This window comes from Cydia strobilella, chromosome 16, assembly GCF_947568885.1.
Source record: "Cydia strobilella chromosome 16, ilCydStro3.1, whole genome shotgun sequence".
Lineage (NCBI taxonomy): Eukaryota > Metazoa > Arthropoda > Insecta > Lepidoptera > Tortricidae > Cydia > Cydia strobilella.
This window is the reverse complement of record NC_086056.1, coordinates 3,570,162-3,584,974: the sequence shown is the minus strand read 5'-3', so window position 1 is coordinate 3,584,974 and position 14,813 is coordinate 3,570,162. Positions and strand designations below refer to the sequence as shown.

At 41.6% G+C, this 14,813-nt stretch overlaps 1 protein-coding gene across 1 annotated transcript in view; it reads left to right on the top strand.

Moving 5' to 3' along the window:
• LOC134748337 (bifunctional glutamate/proline--tRNA ligase) overlaps window positions 1-14,813 on the top strand; it is an 88,055-nt gene that overhangs the window by 57,981 nt on the left and 15,261 nt on the right. Inside the window, exons 14-27 of the mRNA XM_063683107.1 lie at window positions 422-613; window positions 1,039-1,233; window positions 1,564-1,761; window positions 2,513-2,707; window positions 4,576-4,737; window positions 5,617-5,721; window positions 7,151-7,255; window positions 7,388-7,549; window positions 7,981-8,098; window positions 9,945-10,093; window positions 11,128-11,328; window positions 11,730-11,847; window positions 13,319-13,458; window positions 14,236-14,362. Coding sequence (XP_063539177.1) covers window positions 422-613; window positions 1,039-1,233; window positions 1,564-1,761; window positions 2,513-2,707; window positions 4,576-4,737; window positions 5,617-5,721; window positions 7,151-7,255; window positions 7,388-7,549; window positions 7,981-8,098; window positions 9,945-10,093; window positions 11,128-11,328; window positions 11,730-11,847; window positions 13,319-13,458; window positions 14,236-14,362 — 2,167 coding nt within the window. The remainder of the gene's footprint in view (window positions 1-421; window positions 614-1,038; window positions 1,234-1,563; window positions 1,762-2,512; window positions 2,708-4,575; window positions 4,738-5,616; window positions 5,722-7,150; window positions 7,256-7,387; window positions 7,550-7,980; window positions 8,099-9,944; window positions 10,094-11,127; window positions 11,329-11,729; window positions 11,848-13,318; window positions 13,459-14,235; window positions 14,363-14,813) is intronic.

The following is a 14,813-nucleotide window of genomic DNA, read 5'->3' as shown; positions in this document are numbered from 1 at the left end:
CATGTGGCCGAAGCGGGCAACATCTCGGCAGCGCGAGGAGCAGAGCGAGAAGCGGAAGGCTTATCACGAACCACGTTCGACGTGTTGCCTGTCTGTCGCACTTGTAAATTCGTAAGCGTGACAGGGATGCAACACGTCGAACGGGGTTCGCGGTAGGCCTTCAGCGCGAGGATCATAGTGTGGCCGTAGTAATACAATGTCACACATTTCACGCAAATCATTTGTAAGCTAACATTGCACCGAAGTGAAAAGAACAATGTGAGAGAGTGATATGAATAAACGTAATATTTTCATAGAAGTTATTAATGATGACATTGCCACAATTTGTCATTGCAAATGCCACGCAGAGTTAGCTTGGTCCGACTCTTCTCTAGCGAAATATACCTACCTATTATCTTACTAACGACAGTTTACTTTTCAGCCTAAACCAGTGCAATCAACTCAAGCCAAGCAGCCCGCTGCAAACGACTCTGCCAAGTTGAGTGACGAAGTCGCCAAGCAGGGTGACCTGGTGCGATCACTGAAAGCCGCCAAGGCTGATAAGGCCAAGGTTGACGCGGCTGTCAAGGCGCTGCTTGAACTTAAAGCCAAGTACAAGGCAGCTACGGGCCAGGTAAAGAACATCTTAAATAAATCACTATCACCAAATTGACTGACGAAGTCGCCAAGCAGGGTGACCTGGTGCGATCACTGAAGGCTGCCAAGGCTAACAAGTCCAAGGTCGACGCGGCTGTCAAGACGCTGCTTGACCTTAAGGCCAAGTACAAGGTAGCTACTGGTCAGATAAGATTTGAAGAAATCTTTTAAATATTTGTAAAAGCAACAGTTTTTGGTAAATAGTACAGATTTTGCCAGAGCCAGGCCCTTTTTGCTATACCGTATCAACGTTTACGTAGTACCTACACTAGCTTGAAATAATAAAATAACTTTAGAACTTTACAACATAGCCAAAGCTGCTATTCGGCCTTATTAAGTGTACATAGTTTCATATAAACTTAACACGCTATCAGGTCAATAAAATCTATTTAATATGAACAGGACTGGAAGCCGGGCGCTGTTCCTGCCGCGGCCCCTGCTGCATCAGGTGACTCCTCCAAGTTGGGTGACACAGTTGCGAAGCAGGGCGATCTTGTGCGTTCTCTCAAGGCCGCCAAGGCTGATAAAGCCAAGGTTGATGAGGCGGTCAAGACGCTGCTCGACCTTAAGGCCAAGTACAAAGCTGCAACTGGACAGGTGAGAAAAAATAATCGTTATCTTTATTTGCAATTTCGGTTCTATTTATCTAATAAAAAAAACAAGAATGTTAGTTTTGGTTTCCAACTGTTGGCCACCATTTTACCTAAGAAAAAATATGTTTATAAGATATATAGGACCTTAATATTCGTAACTCTTGGACACTTTACAAATTAAATTTACAAGTGACTTAGTTCCAGCCTTGAATGATCTTGATGGCAGAAAGTGGTAGAGAAAATGTTTGAAGCCTCTGATTCAACGCTTCTTCAGAATCTATGCTTACTCGTAATATAGTATCATTAGGTAAATGTATATTATTGTACCAAACAGGAATGGAAGCCCGGCGCACCCGCTCCTGCACTCGCCCCGGCAGCATCAGACGACGCCGCCAAGTTAAGCGACGACGTTGCCAAGCAGGGCGAACTCGTGCGTTCTCTCAAGGCCGCCAAGGCTGACAAGGCCAAGGTTGATGAGGCAGTCAAGACTCTGCTTGACCTTAAGGCCAAGTACAAGGCAGCTACTGGTCAGGTAAGAAGCATCTAAAATTACTTGGCGTGACTGTCAGTTTGGACTTTGGACTAATTTATTTTATTTAGCTAGCTTGACCGTATTTCTGCAAACTGCAAACATTCGATTCGTTGCATTTATTTGACGTGACACGGTACAGATTACAAATTAACAATTAAATATCTGCTATTGGGCTCCTCATAGACGCGACGTAAATTTTTCTTTGTCACCATTGGTGCAATTCAAGTGCGTTTGGTAGCTCTAAATAGCGCCAATAAATATCATCATTTATTCCTTGGCGGAGTTCCGTCCATCTGCGTCGTAGGTACTTTAAAGTTTAATAGAAAGTATTAGGCCGCTTATAGACGTCCGGTGTTTTCGCCGGACAATTAATGTTCGTGTTCGGCGACGATGTTTTCTTGGGTGTAGCTGTCGGTAGATAGTAGCCACATACAAAACTGGACCTACGCCCGCGTTACGCGACTACTCGCGTAACACGGTCCGTTGTTTCCGCAAAAACACCGGACGTCTAAAAGCGGCCTTATCGTAAAAATCAAACATATAGTTGGTCAAGCAAATCTTGTCAGTAGAAAAAGGCGGCAAATTTAAAAAATGTAGGCGCGATGGGTTATCGACCCATAGAAAATTTGAATTTCGCGCCTTTTTCTATTGACAAGATTTGCATGACCAACTATACTTCATAAATTTCTCACAAGTGCTTTAGCCGTCCATAGTTTCTTATAATCTGTTACATTTAATATATTTTTTTAAGGAATGGAAGCCAGGCGCGGTCACAGCCCCAGCGGCCGTACCATCGAACGATGCTGCTACATTGAGTGATGACGTCGCCAAGCAGGGTGACCTTGTGCGATCGCTGAAGGCTGCCAAAGCCGAGAAGGCCAAGGTCGATGAGGCTGTCAAGACTCTGCTTGACCTTAAGGCCAAGTACAAGTCTGCTACTGGACAGGTAATACAATCTATTATTAGGGTTCCGTACCCAAAGGGTAAAAACGGGACCCTATTACTAACACTCCGCTGTCCGTCTGTCCGTCAGGTCCGTCTGTCTGACACCAGGCTGTATCTCATGAACCGTGATAGCTAGACAGTTGAAATTTTCACAGATGATGTATTTCTGTTGCCGCTATAACAACAAATACTAAAAAGTACGGAACCCTCGGTGCGTTAGTCCGACTCGCACTTGGCCGGTTTTTAGACCACTTGTTACTAGATTATATGATGATACATTATTCTATAGTATTCACATCATGTTAGTATTAGTGTTTCAAACAGCTTGGGTACGGTTACAGAGATCTCAATAAAATTTTGCGAGATTGCGTTTTAAGGTTATAAATTGTAATGGAGATGACATCTGTCACCTTACCCAAGCGTTTTGAAAAATATTAGTAAGGGAGCACCTGTATGTGCGTACAAATTGAGATTTAAATAAAATAATATTATCTACAAATAATCAGTTTTTGTGGTTAACAGTTACTGTTATCTTAGGTTCGGTTGCACCAAACTGTTTAAAGAGTTCGCTAAATTTTATTGTATGAAAAGTTTCATAGTAAATAAACCGCCGCGGCGCGCCGGGTGACGTTGATCAGTCTGTCAGGTGCGGATGGTTCAACTGGCCCTTAGTGTAGGATACAACTCGGTTATGCTACTGGTGGCATAGTCGCTTGCCCTTGTCCCATTCAATTGGCACTGGTGGCATAGTAATTTACAATAATCTACTTGAAGTAAAAGCAGTAAAACTCCACATATGTGTGGTGAGACTGTGTGTGGTTAAGTATAGCCAGTATAGGTGCTGTAAGTTGTACTAATATGTAGGTATGTAGCAAAAAGGATAGAGCGGTACTGTCATAGTTAATTTTTGTAGCCACAGTAAATTCACTGCCATCTGTCGAGTCTATTGACACTACACGATTAAAAATAAAAATTAAAAATATCAAAAAATATATTTAAATATGGATAAATGATTTTTTTTACTGCATTAATTATTTTTATATGATTTTGACCCATGTTCTTTCACTGATATGCGTTAAAATTGTTAAATAACAAACGAAACCGTCAACGCCAGCTATACGAGAGTAGGCCAAAGGTAGAGGCTCCATCTGATCGAGAATCAAATTTTCTTGATTTTCGAGGCACGTTTTTTCCTTAGACTGTATCCATCTATTACGAAGTTATATCTATCTTTGTATGTAGCAAGTCCTACAAAAAATCAGGACGTACAATATTATTATAGTTTATAAAATACAAATATACACGACTTCAAACAAAAGACCTACCTTTTGTACGTTATTACGTCACAATACGACCCAACTGTATAAACACATTCATGGCACATTAACGTTTATCAGTTGATCAGTCTTTCCCTATATCTGGAGCATATTCGGTCTGTAATAAGTATTTTTTCTTACTTACTTACTCACTCACTCCTCTGGCGCAGCGACCCAGTATGTGTCTTGGACTCCACATTGGCAATTTTTCTTAGAAATTATAAACAGTAAAATGACAGTTGGTGGCGTGTTGATCCGATTTTTTATGCCTCAAATCAAAAGTGTGAAGTGTTTAGATATTTCTGACGATATGGCATATTTTGCATCATTCGATTTGTGTTTAGAGATGCGAAATTCGTAGAACGGAAATAGAAAGTTCGATAGCGCAAATCGTGGTCAAAATGTCAACTTTTGTTGCCTAAATTCACATTCTTATTGACATGCCAAACGTTAACTAATCCAGCCTAAAGAGGGCGCCACAGTTGCACATAGTCGTACAACTAATACATTTATGAATTACAATATATTTTCTCACACAATAATTTCTATCCAGGACTGGAAGCCCGGAGCAGCCCCTGCCCCAGTCAAAACCAAAGCCCCAGCCCCAGGGTCAGGGTCAGAAGTAGCAACAGTGCTCCAGCAGATAGCTACGCAGGGAGATAAGATACGGAAGCTCAAGGCGGACAAAGCTGAGAAGATTGTCATTGACACTGAGGTAAATATTGGGAGTAAATAATTATAACAATTAAATAGTTTTCACGCCTTATTTCGTAGTCGACATCTTCGACAACGATTTTCAGCTAATATTATAACCAGAGTAACCGGAACTCTAGTTTCAACTCCTACGGTTACTTTGGTTATAATATTAGCTGAAAATCGTTGAGCATTAGACTTTTTGTTTGCCGCTACATCTATTGTCGAGTAGCAGTACTGAGAGTTCCGCTACTTGACGATAGATGTCCACTACGAAATAAGGCGCGTTCTGGTAAGAAAACTGATGTATGGAGTTACCACTCTTTCTTTACTTATGCTGCAAACAGAGTTGCCAACGCGCCACGGCTCGCTGGCATGCTATTGTTTCGTGGACCGTCCTGACTGATAGTCCGCAATTTTTGTCGAACATTTTTTTATTCACGGACAACTTTAGGTGCATACAGGGACTAACGGTTAAGAACTACTGATTTACACACTCAATTGTCACTCAACCACCTCCTTAAAGACCAAAGCGTACCTACTATTTTTTTGTTTGAAGTCACAGTTGGTCCCATCCCATTGTGATCAAGTCAGTTCTGATGTCTGACTCTTCAGTTATTATAGCTACCCCTTTATTATTTATAGTAACATGTGTTTCATCTCCATATCAAAAGGAACCTTATATCGCGTAATAGGTACGCATTAGTATTGGCGCTCGCCGCTAGTAATGGCGTAAGCGCCCACTAAGCGCCGACCGCCACAAGGTCCCTTTTGATATGGACTGTCACATTTGATCTCTGAAACTGGCATTTCATAAAGTGGAACTAATGACGGGAACCATATAATATTGTTTTATGCACATTTTATGCAGTCTTTTTTTTTAAGGTTATTTTTTTCGCAGGTGAAGAACCTTCTGAACCTGAAGGAACAGTACAAGTCCATAACCGGCACCGCGTGGACTCCTAACGCTGCCCCGCCTGCCGCATCCCCCGCACCTAAAACTGAGGTACTAGCATTATATCATCATAATCGTCGTCATACGTTCAATTACGTTCAACTGTGCAATTTATCACAATAATGTGGATATTAAAATAATATATCGAAATTTTACAAAAACACAGGACCAAACACAGTTTCAAAATTTAAGTTTTTCTTTAACTTCCAAAATGGAAAAAAGTAAGGGTACCGTTCGATTCCTTACATTTTATCCAAAAAAAGATTGTATGGCAACTATATACATAAACGCAATATTTCACCGACAAAAACGCAATTTTCTTGTTTTGTCCATTCTTCCAAATGGACTCTCCTGTGAATGTGACTTATCGTTTTGTTAGGAGCGTTTCGCGAGTGAAGTACGACTGTCGGACTTTGACTATCATTTCTGACTTTTGTGTTGCTTTATTGCAAATGGGGTCCCATTCCCATATAGACATTTGATCCTAAAAACAAACCTGATCGAAGCCTCTAGCTAGCCTAAGCAACAGGCGGGTCAATGTACGAAAATCTATCTGGAAAGCGTCTCTGCTTTAGTCAAAATGATGTGATGCAAATCTTGAGTTATTTCCTTACTTTAGCCACAGAATAACTAATAGTACTACCGTACAGAAAATTCACTCCTTCACAAAAGCCAGATTTAGGTACAAAATTATACCTACGCCCGCCGCCTGCAAGCAAAATTGAAACTTATAACCGCGCACGAACCGTGAATCTTCTTTGCGCGCCGCAGTTTTATGACCGAGCTGCGAGTGTCGGCACGGGGTTGTCACTTGACAAGTTTTTGTACCTATACCTACCGATTTATTATTTTTAAGATAAATATGTAGGAATTACAAACGTTGATTCTGTAAATATACAATTTTTAGCCGGAGATAGTATGTCTGATTCTCACGGAAGTAGGTATGCCACAGAAGTACTTATTCCTTTGAAAATTTGTCGGTCAATATAGTCCGGAATTTATAAAAAATGTTTTTTCTGCTTCCTTGTTCTTCCGTTTATTCAGACATCCGTAAACAGAACATTATCTTTTATACAGATTAGATCGCGATTTAGGTTTCGAAGCCATTGCGTATTTTCAATTTTGCGCGAGCGGCAGCCCACTGCCATACACCTGCCCGGGCGGTGCGCCGGCCAAATATACCTAAACTGCGCAGTGACACCCCCCTGCTTTAGCTGGTGGAATCGACTTTAAAATGATGGTTATGAATATTTGATATTGTTTATTACGATTAGGCTAGTTGTAAACTAATGTTTTCCTCGCAGCTAAGTATGTCCTCCTCTATCTCCTCCAATTCTTTGAATTGATACACTATCGCAACGCTGAAGATTTCACTCGTTAAATTTTGAGACCTTTCGCGTGCTTAGGTCTTAATATGTACTTATTAGCATGAGTAAACAACAAATTTGATCCTTTGTCAAATTAATATATTTTTTTATAGGCAAGTACCACAATGAACGGGGGCGAGAAAGCCGCCGCACTCGCGGCCGATGTCGCAAAACAGGGCGACCTTGTACGGGACCTCAAAACTAAGAAGGCTGATAAGGTACGGATATACCCGATTGTAAAATTGTTATGGAATAAATTAACTTTTCTTATTTTATCTTATCTTATATTATATTATCTTATCTCATCTTGTCTTATCTCATCTTATCTTAACCCTCTTCGCTCTTTACAGGCCACGATAGATGCCGAAGTAAAGAAACTTCTAGAGCTAAAAGCCAAGTACCAGGCCGAGACGGGGACGGCGTACGTCGCTCCTGCAGCGCCGCGCGAGTCCAAGCCTAAAGAGAAGAAGGAAAATAAACCTAAGGAGAAGAAAGAAAAACCTAAAGAACAGGTAATAAACCCTGGGTTGCTGATTGTGTTTAAATATTTTAATTTGTTAGCAATTGAATAATGCCTGAATAAAGTATTACCTATGAATAAATGACTATGACTAATTAAATTATAAACTGTAATAGATATTAAAGAAAAAATGACAAAGCCCTCCAGTGGTGAAGGCCGGATTCGAACCGGCGTCTTTAGCTATCGCGGCTAACGCCATGAACCCCTAGGCCACCTCGCCACGGCGGTACCCGTCACAATTTCTCGACTATATGCCATCTTAGTAAGACTAGGCGTCTTTGACCAATTCTAAGGGCGAGCGGTTACTTATACAGTTTATAATCTATAACACAAATCAAAATATTTAAAAAATCTATTTGATTTGTTCCCAAAATTGTTTATGACTAATTAAATGTATTTAACATTGCGTATTGTTTATTTCAGTCTCCAAAGCCCGCCAAGGAGGAATCCGCGAGCGGCGTGAAAAAAGTGACTCGACTGGGACTCGAAGCCAGCAAGGACACCGACCTCTCCGAGTGGTACTCGCAGGTCATCACCAAATGTAAGTTCAATCTCAATTGACCATTAAAGACCTTATTGTCTTTACAATATGATTCACTATAGCTCGCGATAAGAAAATAGTGACTCATCGCTGTTATTCGCCTTAGCCACGCCTCTCGACCAATAAGAGGACTGTAAGTTAGAAAGCCGTGTTCACGTTGACCCGTTGAAGTAACTTCAGACAAGGGCCTGACACTCTTTGATAGAGAAAGATAGTCTTATTGCGATTCCTATAAGAGGAAAAAGAAAATAGTACCATGCTTTGTCTTTATCATCGACCGGGCATTTTTTCTTGGTCGGGTTAAAGCATCATAGCAAGGTGATAGCGAAATACTGACATTTATAATAGTGAAAAAGGATTATGCTGCCATACATGAAACTGTCAATATATGACTATGTCTTTCTCTTACCCCTGGTAGCTCGGTTTCATGTCTATGACTTCAGACATCGGTTGCGTGTTTTGTCAATTTTAAAAGTATTTCACCTGCCTATTAGTAAAAATAAAAGTGCATCAAGTCGTGGGGAAAAGATGGACACGTAAACAAAGGCATGGATAGGTACTTGGGTAGATTCGATTTGGTTGGCCGTTCGAAGTACTTTACAGATGGCGCCAGCATAAAGTTTTACGTGTCAGTCCTACGAATAGTGTCAAACCCCTTTAAGCCAAGTTTCATTAAATAAATTGTCCTATTTATGGACACAATTCATTAATTAAAGAAATACATAAAAATTAGAAACTAAAACCCATTCTGAGCCATGCCGGGTCCAAAGGTCCTATCACACTAGCAGCGTTACCCCGCTGTCTGGCGATGGAGACTTGTTGGACAAGCCATAACCAAAGATAGATATAACTCCGTAATAGATGGATACAGTCTAAGGAAAAAACGTGCCTCGAAAATCAATAAAATTTGATTCTCGTTCAGAGGGCGCGATGGCGTTGACGGTTTCGTTTGTTATTTAACAATTTTAACGCATATCAGTGAAAGAACATGGGTTAAAATCATAATAATAGTTAATGCAAATAAAAAAAATCATTTATCCACATTTAAATACATTTTATCGTATTTTTATAAATATATATTTTTAGTTTTAAAGTGTGTCGACAGATGGAAGTGAATTTACTGGGGTTACAAAATTTACTATGACAGTACCGCTCTAGTATAAGTTACTCTATGCCATGACTCAGAACGGGGGTCACTCCCTTTCTCTCTGAGGCGCTCGCCAAGCTCTCGGAAGGCCCAGGCCAGGGCTCCAGGGCCCGGCTGTCTCGACGGCGACGGGCACGAAGTCGTCCGAAGGCTTCCAAAGCAGAGCATTTCAGAGCTTAGCAGTATGTCCTACATGGGATGCAGCAAATGTACTCACACAGGTTGCATCCCATATAAGACACCGCCCTCTCTGCCAGGGAACCAGCGTCAGCCCGTCGGGTCGTTTGCCGTCTGTTCGAGACAGCCCTCGTGGTTCCGGGAGGCACGAAACACCTACCGAGAGCATCGCCGGGCGAACGATTTCATTTAGAAAAGAAAGAAAGAAAGAAAATACATTTATTTGACGCCATAACATAGTACATAAAAAAGAAAAGCATGCAGACAAAAAAACATTTGGACACCAAAAAGGATCCCCACTCAGCATAGTGCCGCGGCAAACCGTGGCGCTGGTTTTCTGTGGGGACCTGGCTTAATCTAAAAATAATGGCGACACGCACGCCAACGACACACAAATAAAATTTACATTGACATAAAAATACAAACATTATTAAACAGAAAATTAAGACAAACAAAATATTAATAACCGCCTTTTTTAAATATATTTATAACGATTTAAAGAATTGTCCTTATTTTGTGCAGCGGAAATGATCGAGTACTACGACATATCTGGCTGCTACATCTTCCGGCCGTGGTCGTACAGCATCTGGGAGGTGATCCGCGAGTTCCTCTCCACCAACTTCAAGAGGCTCGGCGTTAAGGATTGCTACTTCCCCATCTTCGTCTCTAAGGTAGGCGAAACATCGTGTTGCGCTGGCAATGGATTCTTGTACAACATTGCCGGCCTAGGCCGCAGCATGACACGACTCGCGGTAAATGCGCTGTTTGGTCAGAAAAGGAACCGCCAGCCCCGTATCCCTATACATTCTTATCGTCTATATCTACTAGGCCGTCAATCCCTAATTTCTTGGTCACTTTGACTACATAACATCACTATGTACTTATGCGCGGCTATTCCAAACTCATGTGTTTATAAAACAGAGTATACGAGAAAATGAACCAAAAAGCAACTTCGCCTTTAAGACTTCAGACTGACTAATTGCCTCAAACACAATGTTTAATGCTTTTATTACTGACTGTAGTCATTGCCCTAACATAAGTATTGGGCATGAGCACCTGGATGCCAGCTTGGACCCTTCGACTCAGTCCAAAGGCGCGCTGTTATGTACGAATAGTCGAGGATCCCAAACTCACAAGCGGTATTGAACGGTCTAAGGACAGACTTTACCTCCTTGCGTGTGTTCTACCGCTTGTACCATTGTACAGCCGATTGGCTCTGAAGAATTGTTTGACATGATGCCAACGGTCACTTTCTATCACCGCACCGCTCGCCGTCGGCAGGGTGTTCATCCTCACACCCTAGAACCTAAATGGTCACGTACTATGCGGTTTAAGAGGAATTTCCTCCCGCGGACGCTTCGGCTGTGGAATGAGCTCCCTGCCGAGGTTTTCCCGAGAGGCTACAGTATGGGGTTCTTCAAAAAGTGTACAGGTTTTTAAACATCAAACATTTATTCAGCAAATAGGCCACAGGGGCACTTTTACATGTCAATTTTTACAAGCAATACAATTAACCAAAATTTACAAAAAACAATTACAAATATGGAATCAATAAAGGGTCTGCAACGCGTAAGTAATATCTCTGGTGTTGCAGGCGTCCATAGGCTACGGTGACGGCTCACCGTCAGGCGGGCCGTATGGTTGTTTGCCACCGACGTCGTATAAAAAAAAGTATGCGCTTACTGTAAAAAAATCTTTTTTCTAGGCGGCCCTAGAACGCGAGAAGACTCACATAGCCGACTTTGCCCCAGAAGTCGCATGGGTCACACACTCGGGGTCATCAGAACTGGCCGAGCACATTGCTGTCCGTCCTACATCGGAGACCGTCATGTACCCAGCTTACGCTAAGTGGCTTCAGACTTACCGAGACTTGCCCATCAAGCTTAACCAGTGGAACAATGTTGTGGTAAGGAAACAATCATTGCTTGCTACTATAGACGTTTTACGGAGTCTATTTTTCAACCTTCTGATACATTTAAAGATAAAGATAAAAGACATTTATTCGTGACGATCACAACACAAGTACGAACATGTACAGACAACAACAGCAAGAAAAAGTCTGTCAAGTGCACTTTGTCTCTGCAGAGTTAAGTAACCGAAACGGAATCTAATAGAAGCTTAACGAAATACATATTTTATATACACGGTGGCTAAAACATAAGTGCATTCCCGTTGCCAAGGAGGTTTTGGGTAATGAAAAATTTGGCTGTTTCATGCATTTTGGCTGGTCCATTTTCTATGGGAGGGTAAATTTTTTGGTCCCATAGTAAAAGAGTTGCTCAGTATAAATTTGTGTATTGTTGACAGCGTTGGGAGTTCAAGCAGCCGCAGCCGTTCCTGCGCACGCGCGAGTTCCTGTGGCAGGAGGGCCACACCGCGTACCGCACCGCCGGGGAGGCGGGGGAGGAAGTGCTCCACATACTCGGTAAATACTTACCGAGTACCAATTTAAGGACTTCCAAATTGGCCAAGGTTGATTTAGATAAATAGATATTTTTTTATTAGTTCAAACAATTTACACAGCATTACAGCGAACTAATACACTGAGAAATCTATAATAGAAAGTATTTATACAACTAGGTACATGATACAGTCTAGAAAGGACAACAGAACAAATGTAAGAAAGAAAAACTAATACAAAACAGATGATTCACGCTTATCCATCGCCTCACAGTACTTCATACATTTTTTACACAGATCCATCCAACTACTTGCAAATAAATCACATTCCGGTGCTGATGCGAGGAGCGCGTTGATATACTGTAGAGCGCGGACAAGTGGTGATTTGCTATGAGACATAGTGCGCGTTTTAGGCACAGCTAATAGGTGAGGACTTCGCGGTCGTAAATTAAATTGGGCCTTAGCTATAGATGGAACGAACAGGCGTACGAGCTGTGCAACCAGTTCAAGGCAGTCCGAGTTCCCCCGTAAGACATTACAAGATATAGATCTATTTATCTAAATCAACCTTGGCCAATTTGGAAGTCCTTAAATAGGCTCAGGTTCCAAGTTGCTGGATCTGATGGCCCCTCTAAACTATCGGCGATGATCGTTGATAGTAGATATGCTTGCACGATGATCTTGCCGATGATAGATGATGATACTATCAACGATCATCGCCGAAAGTGTAAAGGAGACATGACGAGACAGCGGGGTCTGTTAACAGCTCTGCCTACTGGACATCCATCGTATGAAAAAGGAACCTCGACACGAAATGAAGAATCTCCTGATAGTCTCAAGTCTTAACGGGCACTGTCAAGTGCATTTGGTGCAATACCTAACGACGTACCGTCAACCGGGGTGAATAGGGACAAAACTATAAATGTGATATTTTTCACAAATTTTTAAAAAATACCCACACAAATTGTATCATTCGATTGAAATAGTAGACTAATTGTGATACAATTTGTGTGGGTATTTCTTAAGAAATTGTCAGGAAAATCATATTTAAAGTTTTGTCCCTATTCACCCCAGCCATTCCTATTCACCCCTGTTGACGGTAACGAATAATTTGAGTAGATAGAAATGTTAAAATTAGGCGAGAGAATGTTTTGTAAGTGTACTTATTCTGTAGTCATATATCACTCGAATTTTAACATGAATTATAGGGACCGTGCGCCGCGTTCCAGCTCTTCTCGCTCCCACGTATGCTATCTCGCTCCCACGTATGCTATCTCGCTCCCACGTATGCTATCTCGCTCCCACCCGTGGCCGCCGCTCGTCGCTGCCGCTTCCGCACCTTCTCTTGCCACGTTAAAAAGTCTGCCCCATCTTGGTGTAACATGACATGAAAACGCAGATGACCATAAAATGATGCCATGTTTGATGATTTTGTATAATATATGAAGATCACGGTAAAGTGCAGAAATATCACTCAACGTAATACTGAATTACAGATCTGTACGCGCGCGTGTACGAAGAGTATCTCGCCATCCCTGTTATCAAGGGGCGGAAGACAGAGAAGGAAAAGTTTGCGGGTGGAGACTACACCACCACTGTAGAGGCTTACGTGCCGGCTAGCGGTCGAGGCATTCAGGTAAGGGGCCACACGGATTTTCCTCAGATTTTTGCTGTGAATCTTTCAGTACCCATGGACAATAATCAGACCCCATTGTCATTAAAAAAAAATGTTGCCATGGTTGTTGGTTGTTGACGACCGGTCTGACTAGGCCAGACCGGTCGTCAACAACCAACAAGGTAGTGAACCTGCCTGTGAAGCCGATGGTCCTGGGTTCGAATCCCTTTAAGGGCATTAATTTGTGTGATGAGCACAGATATTTGTTCTTGAGTCATGGGTGTTTTCTATGTATTTAAGTATTTATATAAATATTATATATATATCGTTGTCTGAGTACCCATAACATAAGTGGGACTGTCAATCTGTGTAAGAATGTCCTATAATATTTATTTGTTTTTATTTATTTATTTATGTTTAGACATTTTACGTCAAAAATGTGACAGTTACGTAGGAAGTGGCGCCCTCAATAATTTTCTACAATTTCTTTTCGGACTATAGTGGTACTTTCACACTTTGTCTCTGCAGAGTTAAGTAATCGAAACGGAATCTAATAGAAGCTTAACGAATAACATCTTTTATATACACGGTGGCTAAAAAATAAGTGCATTCCCGTTGCCAGAGGTTTTGGGTAATAAAAAATTTGGCTGTTTCATGCATTTTGGCTGGTCCATTTTCTATGGGAGGGTAATTTTTTTGGTCCCATAGTAAAAGAGTTGCTCAGTATAATCCCAAAACCTCCTTGGCAATGGGAATGCACTTATTTTTTAGCCACCCCGTATATTTTTAATTTAACAGGGCGCGACGAGTCACCACCTGGGTCAGAACTTCTCAAAAATGTTCGAGATCGTATACGACGATCCAGACACGCAGGAGAAGAAATACGTGTTCCAGAACTCGTGGGGTCTCACCACCAGGACTATTGGTAAGTGGCTATATTTAAGAGGATTATTAAATCTACTTCAGCGGTTCCTAACCTGGGGGTAATTACCCCCGCGGGGGTAAACCTGGCATTTTACGGGGGTAAAACTGGTATTTTATGGGGTTCAAAATCAAAGATAACAAAGACCTATCTATAAGAAAGAATATTAATTATTATGGAGGAGGGGTAAAATCGAGTTCCCTAGTTAGTCAAGGGGGTGACAGTACTGAAAAGGTTAGGAACCACTGATCTACTTGGTCGCCGGGGCCGGACGGACGGGGCCATTGCCATGGATTTCTTAAGGCCGGGCTGAGCTTTAGATTGCATGAGTTCCCGTTTTGATATCTAGGAATTTTGGTAAGTGGGTAAAATGATATTAAGGTACCTATAATGAAACCAATTCTAATTCTGGATATCAGCAAAGAGAATGTATAGGATAGAGGGAATGTCATAG